An 18,295-nucleotide genomic window follows, 5' to 3' on the forward strand; every position below is an offset into this window, starting at 1 on the left:
CAAATGTTTCCAACACTAACTTTATGTCCAGATACAATTCTGATAATCATGTTTACTTTGACTGTTGAAGGGTACAAAACTAAATGTGCTGAAATGTGCTTTTTTTGTAGTGTGTCAGGACTGGTTGCGCAACATTTATTGATACTGGCCGTCCGGAGCTGCAGCAGAGTCTGCAGGATTTGGGCAAAGGTCAAAAAATTCCCACCTGGCCCGAATGTTAATGCTGTTGTTCTGTAAAGACAGAAAGCATGTGGCAATATCATCCAGATCTTCACAATTTTATATTTATTCCAGCATAAAAATATTAATTTAATCCACATTTTATATGTATAGCCATAAACACAGTATGTATAAGTATTAATCTGCAGTTATCTAAGAATTTTTTTAAATTTTATTTTAAAGTTTTATCTGTTTGTTTTATATTAGTTTGTTAATATGAGATAAGATTAGATAAGATTTTCTTTTTTATTAGGAAATTTCCAGTATTATAGCAGCAAAGTGAGAGGAGCTTCAATAAAAATAACAATAAATAGTAAACAAGCAGTATAAAATAGAAATATAAGAAAGGTATTAGCAGTCAAACAAGTAGAAAATATATATGTTTTAAGTATTAACAATATATAATTAAACAAGTAGAAAAATAAAAAAAAATATCAATTTAAACAAGTAGAAATATAATAAAAAATATTAACAATTTAGACCAAAGGAAAATAATATATATATATTATTTTCCTTTCGTCTAAATTGTTAATATTTTTTATTATATATATATATAATTTTCCTTTCGTCTAAATTGTTAATATTTTTTATTATATTTCTACTTGTTTAAATTGATAATATTTTTTATTTTTCTACTTATATATATATATAATTTAATCTCCACCAATACTACATACACACTGCACAAGATATCTAAATATTTTGTAGAAAATTGAATGTCTTATTTATTTTCATCTTGGACACAAACTGATGAGTTATTTATTATGTGTCACTTAAACTCACTTAACTACAAGTAAACTCAACATTCTGCACATTCAAACACAAACTAATACATACATACTAAGTAACATACGCGGTGGCCCATAAAAGTTGGAATAAAATATTTTTCTTTCCTCTTTCCATGAAATGATTGTGATTTATTCTTCACAGACAAAGTGAATAATATCTCAAAACTCAAAGGTGTTCCAACTTTATGGGCAACCTTGTATAAAGAGGAATATAATTAAATAAATAAAATAGAAGAGAATGGAAAAGCAACAAAAGAAAAAATGAGAAAAAAATTAAACAGCAAAAAGACAGCACTAAACCCCATAAAAACAACAAAAAACGTAAATGGACAATTTAAATGCTAAATGGACACGTACCTGAGGTCATCATGCCGTTTGCTCCAGAGAACAGGACACAACGTCACAATGAGTCCCTTCTGACCTGGATCTTATCCAATTCGAATAAACAACACCAGGGAGGTCTGACCAGGCTGGAAATTTACAAAGTACATTTTCTTCTTTTAAACGTTGCTGCACCAGGTTGTGGTATTGGAACCAGGTCCTTTATGTATCCACTGCTGACACATACCCAGTGGTGGAAGAAGTATTCAGATCTCTTACTGCAGTAAAAGTACTAATACCATACTGTGAATTTACTCCAAGACAGTAAAAGTCCTGCATTCAAAACGTACTGAAGTAAAAGTACAAAAGTATCAGCATCAAAATGTACTTAAAGTAACACAAGTAAAAGTACTCGTTATTAGTGATGTCCCAATGAAGCCTGATGAACCATTTTCTTTATTTTCTGGGACCACTAGATGGCGCTCTTGATTTAAAGAAAAAGGCTCAAGCTATGGTAATAGAGTGTGATTTCAGCTCTTTGTTGAATAGGGAGCTCCATCTAGTGGACTCAGAAAACAAATAAAATGGTTCATGAAGCTTCACTACTCATTATGCAGAATGGCCCCACTTACAGGTTTATATTCTACATATTCCAAATATATTATTGGATTAAAATTGATGTATTTAAATTCTCTCAAGGGAGGGCCAATTTTAACAATTTAAAATACAGTAATGAGGTTTAATTTAAAGAAAATATGCATAATCACTTAAAATGTATCATATTTTTTATGTTAAATCTCGACCTGAAAAGTAACTTAATTAGCTACATCTGAATGTAGTGGAGTTAAAAGTACAATATTTGCCTCAAAATGTAGAGGAGTAGAAGTATTAAGTTACATAAAATGGGAAAACTCAAGTAAAGCACAAGAACCTCAAAATTGTACTTAAGTACAGTACTTTAGTTAATATACTTAGTTACTTTCCACCACTGCATTGCATTTTGTTAATTGATTTTTTTTAAAACCTATTAACTAGTGATGTTCCAATGAAGCCTCATGAACCACTTTCTTTATTTTCTGAGTCCACTTGATGGCGCTCTCTGTTCAACAAAGAGCTGAAATCACACTCAATTACCATAACGTCAGCCTTTTTCTTTAAATCAAGAGCGCCATCTAGTGGGCTCAGAAAATAAAGAAAATGGTTCATGAGGCTTTATTGGGACATCACATAGACTGTATATAAATAGGGACATCACTACTATTAACATTTCTATTTTTGTAAGCATTCTTATTTTACAGCATTTTTTCATACCTGTCTGAGACTTTTGCACAGTATTGTATATGTTTCAATTTTGTCCAATAAACACAGTACAATGTCTTTAACTCAAGAAAAAGTATGACTGCATCAAAGTATACTTTGACTCAAGTTCTGGAGTTGTATACCTTGTCCACCACTGTGGATGACTGGGTGGAAACCAGTGAGCAGTGAGTCTTCACCTTTATACAGTCTATGGTCTTCACCCACAGTTTATAACTAGATGTGGTCGCCATCTAGTGGCAACTGGTGGTCTTCTTTGGGATTTAGCACCAAGACATGAAACAGTATGGCTTCAGTGCATGTCTACCAGTTTTCACTCAGTGGTGGAATGTAACTAAGTACATTCACTCAAGTACTGTACTTAAGTACAATTTTGAGACACTTTATACTTCTACTTCACTACATTTTGAGGCAAATATTGTACTTTTTACTCCACTACATTTAGTTGAAACCTTTAGTTGCTTTTCAGGTCAAGATTTAACATAGAAAATAGGATAAATTCAAAGTAATTAGACATGTTTTGTAATTAGACCTGATAACAATAGGTCTATGTTAAGTAGTTAAAATGAGCCCTTCCTTGAGAAAATTAAAATGTTGCTTACATAAGTGCATCAATACGAATAATCCAATAATATATTTAGAATATATAAAACAATCTGAGTGGGTCCATTCTGCATAACGAGTACTTTTACTTTTGATGCTTTAAGTACATTTTTATGCTGATACTTTTGTACTTTTACTGTTATGGTTTAATTTGAAAATGAAATCTTATCACTTTAAATGTATGTTGATTTTAATGTCAAAAGTAACTAAAGCTGTCGGCTAAATGTGGTGGAGGAAAAAGTATAATATTTCCCTTAAAATGTAGTGAAGTAGAAGTTACATAAAATGAAAACGCTCAAGTAAAGTACAAGAACCTCAAACTTTTACTTAAGTACAGTACTTGTGTCATTTATTAGTTAGTTATTTTTCACCACTGGTAAATACACAAGTTTTCCATACTTCGGTTGCCACTGCCCTCTAGTGGCCAAATAATTAGGCTTTTGTTAAGATGGTAGTCTTACACGAAGAGTAACTAGTATTTAACCAGGCTTACTGCAAAGACATTAAGCCTGTGAATGCATGCATCTCAGCCTGTGTATGTGTGTGTGCTATGCAAAGCATGTGCAGAGTGTGTGGGTGGTCCCTGCAGTCAAAAACAAGTTGCTGACATGTGAGTGGGTGAGACTCACATGTTCCACAGATTGAACATGACCTGAAATGGGACTCCACAGGCTGAGAAATACCCCTCTAAAACTGCCGAGGAGCACTTCCTTTACATGTAGACAAACTACATTTCGAGTTATGCAGTAGAACAATGCAGTATAGTTGGACTTTATTCAGTTTAAGTAGGTGTTATTTACCTTTTTTTAGGCTGATCATAGTTTCCACATTATTTTTTGCACAGGTCAAGGATTGCAAAGGAATTTGCTCACTGCTCCTAAGCATGGTGTGTTCACTAAATGCAGAGGTTGAATTTCCCCATTGTGGGACTAATAAGGGAATATTAATCTTAATCTTAACCGTAATACAAGTTAAGTATAAAGAGATACTTTATGTGAGCATTTCCTTTTTGGGAAACTTTTTTTCGTCTCCATTTCACAGAGAATTACTGAACATATTTCACTGGATGTACTTGGTGGTTGAAGTTTCTGTGCAGATTGACCCTATTATTACATTTTACTGCTAATACTCCTTTACTCGTAATTATATAATGTGTTTAATGTTGGACTTTTTCTGGTAATATGGTATTATAATGACTTTATGGACTTCACTTTCAAATTGATTTACAAGTTGGAATGAAATATATAATGTATATATATATATATATATATATATATATATATATATATATATATATATATATATAAAGTTTTAGTTTTCGAGATACTAAGTCATTATTTTGTCATTAGTCAAAGTCAAAGTCAACTTTACAGAAAAAAACAATAAAATACAAAAAGTGCCATATTTAAAATAGAAACAATAAACAACACAGGTGGCGCTTGACTGTAAGAAAAAAGTAAATATTGTGTACATATAAATGTGCAAAAAAGCCATTTTTGTCATTAGTCAAAGTCAAAGTCAACTTTGTTGTCAATTTTCCATATGTACAAGACACTTGACATTAAAAAAATGTTTCCCACAGAAAAAAAGACATTCAAAATAAGGATAGAAACAGGAAAATAAACTGAAACAACTTAAAAAAAACAATAATTGCAATAATTAAAATAAAAACAATAAACAACACAGGATTTAATGTAAACAAACAAACAAAATTTGCAATATTTTGAGATACTAAGTCATTATTTACAGAATATTTTTTCATCGCAAGGCTAAGTTTTTATCGCATTGTTTTATTTTATTGGCGCAGTTGACCTTCCATAGATCCTGCCGCTCCCGTTTCAGTGAGTATTCCTGGAGATCTCCTGCTTGTGTCCCTGCTGTAGCCGGACTCCACCGACAGATGTCGCCCTTCTCTCCGCCCCAGCAGCAGCAGGGGGACTACAGCTGTGCTGCGGTTGAAAACACACACACACAGTGTGTGAGTCAGTGTGGCAGGGTTTCTTCGACAGCGTTACCACCCTGCATGCACCTCGACTAAACACAATCCCAGCAGGTTTTCAGACAGCGGTCGCGGATTGTTGGAGTTCATTTGTGTGAGCGAGTTTTCGATGTTGTTGCTTTTTTATTAAGCAAAGCTGTGAGACCTTACAGGACGGAGGACAGACTGCGGTGAGTTACTTTTCACGTCTGTCCTGCATGACATGTTTTCGCAGCATTCCGCAGGTAAACCCACATAATCTGACAGCGTTAACTCTTAAAAAACAACTGAAACCACGTTGGAGGCAGCTACAGACTACTTGTTGTTGTTACCGTGTTTTATCAGAGCTTAATCTAAAATTTCCCCCTCCTGTAATCTTGCACAATCTCAGAGAGCACATAGGGACGAAAGCCCACACTGTGAAATGGATTTGTCATAAACTTATTTAACTGAAACTACAGTGAAAGGGGTTGCCAACAAGTTATATTAACTTTTATAGGCAGCTGTTCAACTTAGCCAAGTCAGTAAGTCAAACCTACAGGTGGTAAAGGCTGGAAAATAACATAGATAGATAGATAGATAGATAGATAGATAGATAGATAGATAGATAGACACCATGCATGCATTAAAAATACAAATAAACTTAACCTATAAATAACAAACCTATGATAAATAAATCTGAATTTACATTAAAACCTTTAAAATCTAGTAAAAAAAACCGTAGCCTATTTCAATCAAGACTCCATCAGGCTCAGTTTTCGGGAGTTAAGTCAATAGTTCTATGTTATTTAGTTATTTATTTAGTTAGTTAGTTAGTTAGTTAGTTAGTTAGTTCAATCAGACTTTATTTGTATAGCACTTTTACATAAAAGAGGAGAAAGTGATAATAATAATAATAATAATATTAAAATAAAGTAAGGTAAGATAAAATAAAATTAAAAATAAAAATAAACAATAATAACAATAAAAAGTCAAAAAAAAAGCTAGATAAAAACAATAAATAAATAATTAAGAAGTAGAGCATGAATATATATATATAGACTAATAAATAGTAGCAAATAGATAAATAAACAAAAGACAAGATGTTATAACACTAAGATGCATGACCAAAAAAATGGTTCAAGTAAAAGCCGAATTAAAAAGGTAAGTCTTAAGTTTGCTCTTAAAAATATGAACAGTTAATTAGTTATTTAGTTAGTTGGAGGTTGGTAGTTTTCAGGCAGGGTCCGATGGGCAAATTATGGGCTCAAGTACTTGATTATTTACAATTTATGCTACTCTAAACTTGTACTCTGCCACATTTCAATTTTAAATATTGAAAATGTTGTACTATTGTACTTTTTACCAAACTACTTTTAATTGACAGCTTTACTTACATTGCACATCCAGATAAATCTAATCAACTAAAGAGCTCTGATATGATTACAGGTTGAGGGTTAAGCTACACAGTGGTAGGCTATATAAATAAAAATAAACATTATTGTAAATTGTGAAAATGAGCTCCACCTTTACTCGCTGCAACAGTCAAGTTATGAACACAATAATTAATCAATAATTGGGCTATAGTGCAATTATATATATATATATATATATATATATATATATATTACATATTACATATGCCCTAATCTGCATTACTGAGTTCATACTTTTGATACTTTTTTGTATATTTTGATGCTTTTACTTGTGTATTTTTACATCAGTAAAATTTGAATGCAGGACTTTTATTTCTGCACAGCAGCATGCTACTGTTTTGTTTTAACTTTATGATTGTGCAGTTTTTAAAAAAGTGTTTTATTGCTTATATTCAGAAGTGAAACAATTAGTGAAACTGTCAGCTGGTTGGTTGAGCAAGTATGAATCGTTAATTAGCAACTTTTTAAACTATTATTTGTGTAATTTTTCAATGAAAATGCCAAACATTCCCTCGTTCCAGCTCTTACATTGTGAATATCTGATCATTGTCTTTGTGTCATGTCATGTCATGTGAGTATTTGGTTTAAACAGGATATAATTTTGTGGTTTAAGATATTGCATTGGGCTTTTGTTTCACTGTTTTACATTTTACTGAGAAAATAAATGATGAGTAGATGATCAGTTATATTGTTAGCTGCAGCCTTAGTAATATTAGTATGTTTAACTAAAATGTATTATGCATTTTAATGCATAAGTTTTTAAGGCTATATTACAACCCTGATTCGACAAAAGCTTGTAAATATACACTCTGAATTCGATGCATTCTATTTATTTATTTTAACACAGCTTTCCAACATCTTTGGAATTGTGGTTGTAGTTAGATTGTAAAGGAAAAATAGCCTATGAAAGGCTATTTGAATACTTTGTTGGTCAGTCTGTGGGTTTGACTCATTGTGGAGAAATAAAAAGACTGAAATGAGATGAACAGACTGATAATTTTCTCTAATTGGACAAAACAATTCTTAATTGAATTTAATTTTGTGGATACAAAATGCAGTTAAACAGTTAAATCACAATATATTGTATCACTATACTCACCATATTGCGAAATGCTTAAAATAGCAATAATATCGTATCAGGATAAAATCATGTCAAAATCACACCTCTAGTGTACACTCGTTTTAATTGTGTAGTGTATACATTTGGACAGGTTTGTGTTGTCTCAAATGTCAAATTACAGGAAGCTCAGTAGATCGGCTGTTGATAGTCAGGCCATGGACATCACCGTGTATCAGCAGTAATTCAATTCAGAATGATACATTAACCCATTAAAGGCTTCTGTTTGACTACAGTATAAGAATAAACTTGTACAACTTGCAAATTAGCAGCAATGTAGGAAATGTTTGGAAATGCCTCATTTTCGCCTTTATCAGTTTATCCTCTCTTGGGGTCTGCTCTGATTGGTCACTGATTCCACGCCTCATTCATCTTAACTGAATGTGTGTTATCTGCAGCTTTGAGGGTTGTTGAGTCTGTTTGTGTGTCTAATCAGCATGAGACATCCCCTTACCCAGAGTGTAAAATGGTTTGATCTCAACAGAGCTACAGTGGTGAACACGAGCAATAATACTTTGACTACAGCACATCCTGATTCTCACTCCAGACACTTATAATTATGTATCTAGCTCCACCCAACACAAATTATAAAAGATGATGTAGCTATTTTTAGCTTATTGTGAACCTATTGAACCTAACACAGAGCCTGACTGACACTGAAATTATCAAGTAGACAATGGAGAGGATAACCAAATGAGTACAAACACTCTTTTTGGCAAGTAGCCTTCATATCTGATGAATATAGAGCTGTTTGTAATGATGCAGGATACTGTACAGATTAATTTGTTTATTTATTGTGGCTGAGTGATATGGCCAAAATCATACACTTACCTAATAAAGTGGTGTTCTTCATCTGCTTCAAAGTTGGATGTGTTGTTAGGGCTGGGCGATATGGACCAAAAGTCATATCCCGATATATTTAGGCTGAATATCGATATACGGTATATATCCCGATATTTTTATTATAAAGTGAGAGCAAATGTTCAGTCAAAGTCAAAGTCAAATATGACATGTCACAAGTAGTTTTATTGAAAACATTTAATTAAGCGAACATTAATACTGTATACCCACAGGAGTACCTTTTTTTTTTTTTTTTTTTTTTTAAATCAAAGCTCCATAAAGTGCAAATTTAAATAAAAAAATATGTTAAATAAAAATAGCCTATGAAACTTTTGGATAAAAGTGTCTGTTAAATGATATTGTAGAATTGTAGAATTGTTTTGACAATATATATCAGTGATCATTTAGCCCTATCATCAGTCAAAATCAAACCCTATTTAACCTTTTATCCATGTTTTGGACAAAAGTATATGAGTTGAAGGAGTAGACTTCACTGGAAATCCAATTATTGTAAACAATAACATAAATAAGTTAAGCAAAAAGAAGATAAGCAAAATTTAATTAAAACAATATTTCTGTAATTAGTTATTATCGCTCTGCTAGCATATCAATCAAGCTCAAAGTCACATACATAAAGAGCCCATATTCTGAGGTTAAAAAAAATCTGCTTTATAAGATAAAAATGATATGAATCATGTGTACAAGGCTGAGTAAATAGAAAGTTAATGAGGACCAGCATTAGTAGTGATATATTTTGCATGTGCAGGCAGGAACACAGCTGTGCTGACAGGATGTGGATGTTATTATGGGAACAAAAATGTTCTCTCCAGGAAAGTTAAACAGTATGAATACCACAAATAAAATCTGAATGAAACATGCTGAGAATCTGATTTAGATCTGCTGTTCCTCCCTTCTGCATAATAATGTGTGTGTTGTACTAATATCCATCACTAAGATTCTTATATGGAAAAAGATATGAGACATTGGACAGGTCTAACTTTTCTAAATAAGATGTACGTATTCTTGCCTGTTATGAAAGACTGCAACAAACATTTACATTACATTTCCCAACATATTGAGTCTTTGAAGATTGTGAAATGACAACAATATGAAAGATGATCAGGAAAATGAAGGTGTATCTGAAGGTGAAGCACTGAAATGAGTTGATATGCCAGTTGTTAAAGTTTTAAAGTTGAATAGGGTGTTGTAAAAAAGTCCAAGTGTTAGGTTACGTGTAGGCATAAAAAATCCAATAAAGGAATTAAGATTTCTAAGTGGCAGTTTAAATTGAAGTGCTGAAAAGAGAGAAGTTTAAACATGCAAGCAGCGAATGAAGCTGAAGTGACCATTTAAGTGTGAGCACTGAGTGAAGTTAAAGTGCAGTAGTAGTTGAAGTGATGCTGAGAGAAGCCGACAGTAGCAGTGTTTCCATAAACAAATTTCAAATGATAAAAGCTTGATGCAAACACCAAAATTCGTCAAAACTTTAGAAAATGTGCATACAAGTTTTTACGCTCGCTTGAGCCTAAAAACTTGTCTTTTTCGAAACAAAACAGGAGATGGAAGCGCTTTTTGCAAATAAGTTCTGATGTAGATAACATTTAACCCACATGGCTGAACAGCTGTTTCCACTCTGACATGAAGAACAATTATAAGTTGCCCAATGGAATTTAATTCCTGAAGACATATTTTCTCTTGTGCTGGCCAAAGTTGTCCGATTAGCAACCTCTTTTTAAAATATTTTCCTCTCTTGCTCAATCTCTTCTTCTTCTACTGTTTACTGAGGGATTAGCCTGCAGCGACACAATACACTGCCATCTTCTGACCAAAGTACGTTCATGCAGCTTTGTTTATTTGCTCTAAAACAGTTGATGGAAACGTCCCTAATTCGCATTTTCTTTAATGCAACATTTCAAAATTTCGCTTCAAAATTTGATTCAACTTTAATGGAAACACAGCTAGTTACAGCTGATTTGTAAACTTGAAGTTAAACTGAATACAGTAGTTTCAATGTTAGTTCAAGTATATATAATAACAATTTTTATAAAGCTGCAAGAGTTGAAGTTATATTCTGAAATGACTTTGTGTCAGTTCAAGTGTAAACACTGAAAGAAGATTTCTTAAAGCAGTTGAAGTGGCAATTAAAATGGACGTGCTGAAAGAAGAAGTTTTAGTGTAGATACACGGTGGCCTCACAGCAAGAGGGTCGCCGGTTCGACTGCAGCCTGCAGCTCTTCTGTGTGGAGTTTGCATGTTCTCCCTGTGTCAGCATGGGTTCTCTCTGGGTTCTCCAGCTTCCTCCCACAGTCCCAAAACATGCACTTAGGTTTAATTGGTGACTCTAAATTGTCCGTAGGAGTGAATGAGAGCGTGAATGGTTGTCTGTTTCTATGCGCTAAGGATAATGAATGACTATGAGTATGTGTTAAATAAAGTAGTTTCAGTGTGAAGTTAAAGTACATTAGTAGTGAAAGTGAAGCTGCAGAAAGGTGACTTTAATGGTCAATGCAAACGTGGATAAATTACAGCCATGTACGCAAATACATAACCCCTCCACTGCCACTGTTTTTGGGGGACTTGACCCTAAACAGCTTCTCATTGTTCCACAGTGGAGAACTCTCTGCTCTCTAGAATTCCTGGAAAGCCACTTCACTAGAAATCTGCTGGCTGTTCTCTGCGACTCTGTGCGGACGGCTTCGCTGTTGTGCAACACATTTCATATTCACGCGAATGCCAAAGCAGCAAACTATGCTGCTGAAAGGTATTGAAAGTGGTCGAAGTGCAAACATAAGTAAAAGCAAAAAATGGAGTTGACATGTGAGCTAAAATATGAGTTATAAAAAGAGATGCAAAGCTGCAGATATCAGTAAAAGTGCCAATAATTCAAATTACTTTGATGAAAATCTGAAATAAGATCATTTTAAAGCTACCAAAGGTGTGACTACACATGCAGAAGTCAAATAAATCAAAGTCAACCTCATTAACTTGGATGTCTGACAGCAGTGCAACAATCGCTATTATCCATCTTAAACAGGTTCAACAGGTTCAGGAGACAAAAAGGGGGCCTCTTGAGTTCCTGACAGTTCAAATTTCAAGTCTTCAGCTACATATTTGCAAAGTGGGAACAGAGTGAACGTTAGGATATAGAATAAATAAACAGATAAGCTGCTACGTGTGCACTGGAGTTAACAAACTGAAACATTCAGTCTGTCGTTGAATGCTTGTATCTAAAGCACTTTGCTGTTATGTACCTTATGTGGTTTTATCATGGGTGTACCCAGCCCCTCTGTGTGTTTAATGGTGGTGGTGGGCTGGGCCTTCATATATTATGTGGTTCAGCTGGGTGGACTGCACTGAGAAAGTAACATTCGCCACGTTTCCTCCACAGCTCAACACCATGGCTGCCACTCTCACCATGCTCCTGTTCCATTACATCGTCACTTTGTCAGTGTTGGGATCAGCCTCTGAGCAAGGTATGATTATGAATATTTATTTAATATGTTGGGACTTGAACTTGGAACTTGAGAAACACTTGTAATTATTAATATTCATCCAGTTGCTATATTAACGTGTTGAGTTGTTTGAAACTTTTCTCCTTGGCATTGGTGATGGTTTCTTTGACATCTGGGGTCTTCTGATGCCCAGATTTTTATAGTTTGGCTCGGAATTAGAAAGTTGTGCAACCCGAGATGGAGCACGTTTTTGAGATAAATCAGCTTTTAAAGGGCCACAGGACAATTCCAGCCCAGAATAATACAAAACATGTGTAGTTATCCCTACTGTGTGCTCTGTGCTGCTTTGGCATTCATGTGAATATGAAATGTGTTGCACAACAGCGAAGCCGTCCGCACAGAGCCGCAGAGAACAGCCAGCAGATTTCTAGTGAAGTGGCTTCCCAGGAATTCTAGAGAGCAGAGAGTACTCCACTGTGGAACAATGAGAAGCTGTTTAGTGTCGGGCCCCCCTCTCTACAAAAGTGCTCAACAGTGGCAGTGGAGGGGTTGTGTATTTGCATACATGGGCTGTATTTTATCCACATGTATAAACTGGGTCTGCATTGACCACTAAAGTCACGTGCGGACATCCTGTGCTTTGTCTTGTTACATAACTCTGTCAGGATTTATGCCGAGGTGTTGACCAAGGAATGGTTCCCCTCTATTCCTGTTCTCCTGCCATATGATTTTATTCTGTTGTTGTTTTGAATGCCTTTATGAACAAATCTGATGTGCTCTGACATGCATGTTTTCTCCCTGTGGGAAAAAAAGGGAGTGAATGCTTTTCAACTTGCTGCCAGATTGTTCACTGAAACCTATGGTGGCTCAGATAAGTTCTTTTTAGTTTTAAAAAAGTTGCCAAATCTGTATCAGATTTGGCAACTTTTAATAGCCTGCAGATTTGTGAATCGCTGCCTTAATCACACATTTTGTTGAGTGATTCTAATGGTCTGGTGTCACTGTGTGTATGGCTACATGCTAATACAAAAAATGAAGAGCAAATATCAATTTAATATGTTCATAGTCTCAGTATTTTCAAAGAGAGGTTTAGTTGTAGTTATATGAGAGAGGTGGTTACCAGTTCTAGCTAGCTAGCTTACTAACTAGGGACAAGAGTTGAAAAATAGCAATAGCTATAAACTCTTTGTACAGCACATCTGTTGCACACTTTATATTGTGCTATGCTATGCTAAACTGCATTCTACCTATTTAAATAAAATTATATTCTTCTTCTTCTTAGCTAGATGCATCAGTAAGTAACCCATTAAGGCCTAAAACGCCTGGAAAAAATGCCTGGAAAACTTATGGGCGATTTTGAAAGAGCCCCCTAAAACCTGAAGTTTTTCTGGAAATTCAACAGAAGATTTTTCAGCCTCTGTAGCAGATAGAAATGAAATAAAAAAAAGTATTCGAGAGCTTATACCCGTGGCTCTCATGAGAAGTTGAGTTTATTTGTCCAAACCTTCAATAAAGTTTTTTAAAAAATCAACAAACTCAGCAAATGTTACATTTGACTAAATAAAAATCCTGTGCATAAGACTAATACATGCCCATTAGCAAGATGCAAACATGATATGGCCATTGGAAGAAATAGACATAGTTCTCATTAGCCTACTGTAATAAAAATAATAATTATCATAATATAAAATTATAATACATTTTATCTATATTGCACTTTGCAGGGTACTCAATGACATAAACAGTCATGATTTCTTATATCATCATCACTATCAATTATTATAATTATTATTATAATTATTAATATTATTATTATCTCCAGATGGCCACAAATCTCTCTGTTCTTCGGTGAAAATATCTTGTCTAAAAACATATTCCTCATCCATAAATCCCAGTTGGTTGGTTCCGAGGGTTCAAAGTCCGAATCAGCAATAAAATCATCGGCACTGTTTTCATCAAGATCACTTCCGTCACTTACTGCTGAGCTCCTCCGCTATAGTCGTCTTCCGCCATGATTTCAAAGTTCTGGAAAAGTCCGATGTTACATTGCGACACTCCCGCATGTATTCTGATCATGATTCTGATGCATTTCATTGGCCAAGAGACCGAAAATAGGTGGAAAAAAATACAAATACTACAAAACGACATATCCGCTGTCCCGGCCTTAATGGTAGAATAACGCAACGGGTTCCCGGTTTTAATGGTAGAAATGTGGTAATGCTTTCCCGGCTTAAATGGGTTAATGTTTACTGCAATATTGAAAGGGTGCTAATTTTGGCTAGCAAAAAACTGGCTTAAAACAAAACATTCTCCATCCGTCCATCCATCCATCCATCCATCCATATATCCATCCATCCGTCCATCCATCCATCCATCCATCCATCCATCCATCATCCATCCATCCATCCATCCATCCGTCTATCCATCCGTCCATCCATCCATCCATCCGTCCATCCATTCATCCGTCCATCCATCCATCCGTCCATCCATCCATCTATATATCCATCCATCAGTCCGTCTGTCTGTCCATCCATCCATCCATCCATCTATATATCCATCCATCCATCCATCCATCCATCCATCCATTTTTTTCCACCTAACCAAAGATGGGTCACGAGGGCAGCAGGCTAAGCAAAGTATTTCAGATGTCACTCCCCTAAGCAAAGTCTTCCAGTTGAGGTGCTCCCACGCCAGACAAGATAAATAAACTCTCCAGCTTGTTGTGGTTCTGCCTCAGGGCCTCTTATTAGTTCAATGTGGCCAGAAAAAACTCCCACGGGAGGTGACCGGGAAGCCTCCTGATCATGTCCATCATTTGATGTTGTCAAAACTAACTTAACTGGTCCTTGGCTTCACTTTTCAGACCTGGTCCAAACCTAAGTCCAGTTTTGTATCCAGTCTATGAGTAGAACCCAGCCATTGTGGCTACATCCGATACCTCCAAGGATACACAGGCTTCTATTAGCCACCTGGTGGTTTTCCAAGGACTAGGATCTTTCTCAGTTCTTGCGGTGCAGACTCAAAAAAAGGTGGTTTCTTTGAGTTATATTGAGTTATATTATTGTTATATTCTCAGAACTATGAAAATATTCCTCTGGTCCAAAAGCATCAATTGTGTCTTTGCAGAATGGACTGCAATTTTTACTTTGACTATTTTAACACGAGTGGCTTAAAATAGCTCCTTTTACCGCCCAGCTATTGTTGCACCAGCCGCCGGAGGTGCCAATTCTACAAATTGAATGGTCCCTGTACGGCTGAACATGTGTTTTCTTGTTGCTCACCACCTGAGCACCACTCTTTATATCTCTCCGCAATCAGGACATTGCTTCTTGATGTGATTACTAGTTCAAACTGTCAATCCTCACTTTGTTTGTTTTTCCTATTTTCTCTTCATGCTTTGCCCATAAGGCTTGTTAAGTTATCGTAAAAGGTTCTGTAATTATTGTTGAGAGCATTGTGGCTCTTAGCCAAGGAAGGAAATGGCTCTTTTTAAATGCAGAGGATGAGGTATTTCCTCCTGAGAGTGCACTGATTGATGTCTGAACACGTGACTCTCTAAATAACCGTTTGCTCAGAGGAAAGCCATTAATGAAGGCTTCCCACTAGCACACTGTGCACACATTTATGGATGCTTTAGGAGGAAAACACACACTAAAACATAATGGGCTTGTTCTCCCTGATAATAGAGGTGATCTGTACGAATGAGTCCTTTAAAGGAAATTAATACTAGCTGCTCGCCTGCTCCCCTTCCAAATTGTGGCTGGAAGGAAACGCTTATAAAAACAGATTGATAGAGGATGTTTTGCTTCACCCTGAAATAGGCATGACGTGTCGGCAGGCCTCAGAGAGAAAACGTGCTGTAAACATGTTTACTTTGTAGGCTTGTGGCAGTTTGTCTCAGAAAGAGGAGTCCTGTAATGAGAATACGCTGTAAACTGATATTACCATCACTTCAATTGTGTGTGTGGTTTGTGGCTCTGTCGGCTGTGTTCACAAAGTGCTCGGCTTCCTCCGCGCACATGTTTACTTACACCAGGAGTGAACTCGGCCTGGCAGCTGGTGAGCAAACACAGCAGCACTTACTGTGGAAGCACAGAAGCAGAAAATGAAGGTTTAGAAAGTTAATCTAATATGTGAAGGTGTACAGGGTCAGAAATAGCTATTATGGAGCAATACGGTCTTTTCCTCTTTATTAACCTTTCTCACTCTCACAGATCTAATACGTAAAAGTAGCAAAACCACAATGTCAAATAAGTCCTGCATTCAAATAAAGGATTATTGTCAGCAACATGTACAATAAAAAATACTTAATTGATTAAAGATGATCAGAAAGTGGTGAAAAAGTTTCCAGATGTTCTTCAAACTCTATTATGTTCATGTCCGAACAACGGTTAAAGTAGCCTATACATTTTACAATCATATATAAATAAGTGGTGAAATGTACCTAAGTACATTTACTCAAGTAGTGTACTTAAGTACCATTTTTTGTGTACTTTACTTGAGTATTTCCATTTTATGTAACTTCTACTCCACTACATTTAGCTGACAGCTTTAATTGCTTTTCAGGCTGAGATTTAACATAAAAAAGATGATCAATTTAAAGTGATAAGATTTTTTTTTAAATAAATCTCAACAGTTTATTAAGTAGTTAAAATGAGCCCTGTTGTTACTAAATTAAAATGCTGCTTACATAATTGCATCAATAATAATAATCTAATAATATGTTTGGAATATATAAACAATCTGAGTGGGTCATTCTGCACACTTTTGCTACTCTAAGTACATTTTGATGCTGATACTTTTGTACTTTTACTGCAGTAAGTTTTGAATGTAGGACTTTTACTTGTAGTGGAGTAATTTCACAGTGTGGTATTAGTACTTTTACTGAAGTATGAGATCTGAATACACATTTAAGCAGGAAATCTTAACCTTTTGAACCAGAAAAAAAAGTTATTAAAAAACTGGAAATACATTTTCTGTGGATCAACTTATCATATATAATTATTTCTGATCATTATTATTTACCCATTTATATGTTAAGCATGCTATGTTAAGTCTATAGTAAACTATTTGTAGGCATTCTTAATTCAGAAGATATTTAAACACATGTTTTGCATACAGCCCTAGTACTAGTGCTAGTAACTAAAGTCTCCAAACAAACAACTCTGTCTCCTTGAAACTCTTTATCAGCATTATGAGGAAACATTAATTAACCTGTGGCAAGCTGCAAAATGTTGAAATACATCATCATGTATCATCTGATCTCACCTGACATTTGTTTGCTTTAATATCTTCTCTCTTGTGCAATTCATGTTCCTATCAACTAAAGAATGAATAAACATTTTTTATGGATATCTTTTGGCCCTGTGAGCACTTAAGCTCTTAGTTTATTGAAAATGTCAACAATGACATGAACCACAGGATGTTTTTACTTAGACTATGTAGCTGCCTGAGGGTAGACTACGCCCTTACAGCTGTGACTTCAGCTCACCACTGTCACTACCTCCGCTGCCGGCTCAGAGGTGGAAAAAACCTGTCCTCCTATTCCACCTCCATAACCTTTTATACAGATGGCTCAGCAGACTATTGCCGCCTGATGGTCAATTTAATTGACAATCTACAATGGTTTGAATCAATTCACAGTGCCTATCTAGTTGTCGATGCATTGACGATTTTTTCTTGCCACAAAAACAATACCAATGTAGAATTTTAAAGTGTACATACAATATAAACCTTTTTCGACCAAGATAGTTTGAGGGCCGGTTCAAAGCCGGTGCCTGATGTCAAACCAGTTCTTTGCACTTCGACAGCTAAAGAAACTGGCTCTCGGCCAGGAAAACTGGATTCCAGTGTGGCACCAACTCTTTGCTGGTCTTGAACCTCAAACTGCTTTTGTCATGGGCTGGGGGCGGGATTATCGTGACCAACAATACCAACTAAAACTAATTTGATTTCTTTAGCTACAATTTGATCGACAGTGGTGAAAAATGTATTCAGATCTCTTACTTAAGTAAAAGTACTAATACCACACTGTGAAATTACTCCACTACAAGTAAAAGTCCTGCATTCAAAACGTACTGAAGTAAAAGTACAAAAGCATCAGCATCAAAATGTACTTAGAGTATCAAATGCAAAAGTACTTGTTATGCAGAATGGACCCAATCAGATTGTTTTATATATATATATATATATATATATATATATATATATATATTTGATTATTATTATTGTTTCAGTTATGTAAG

At 35.1% G+C, this 18,295-nt stretch overlaps 1 protein-coding gene across 1 annotated transcript in view; it reads left to right on the forward strand.

Moving 5' to 3' along the window:
• Nucleotides 1-5,209: 5,209 nt before the first annotated feature.
• The window catches only part of ghrb (growth hormone receptor b), a 33,332-nt gene continuing 20,246 nt past the window's right edge, over nucleotides 5,210-18,295 (forward strand). The window contains exons 1-2 of the mRNA XM_059357985.1: nucleotides 5,210-5,417; nucleotides 11,987-12,071. Coding sequence (XP_059213968.1) covers nucleotides 11,996-12,071 — 76 coding nt within the window. The 5' untranslated portion in view covers nucleotides 5,210-5,417; nucleotides 11,987-11,995. The remainder of the gene's footprint in view (nucleotides 5,418-11,986; nucleotides 12,072-18,295) is intronic.

This window comes from Centropristis striata, chromosome 19, assembly GCF_030273125.1.
Source record: "Centropristis striata isolate RG_2023a ecotype Rhode Island chromosome 19, C.striata_1.0, whole genome shotgun sequence".
In the NCBI taxonomy this organism is placed as follows: Eukaryota; Metazoa; Chordata; class Actinopteri; order Perciformes; family Serranidae; genus Centropristis; species Centropristis striata.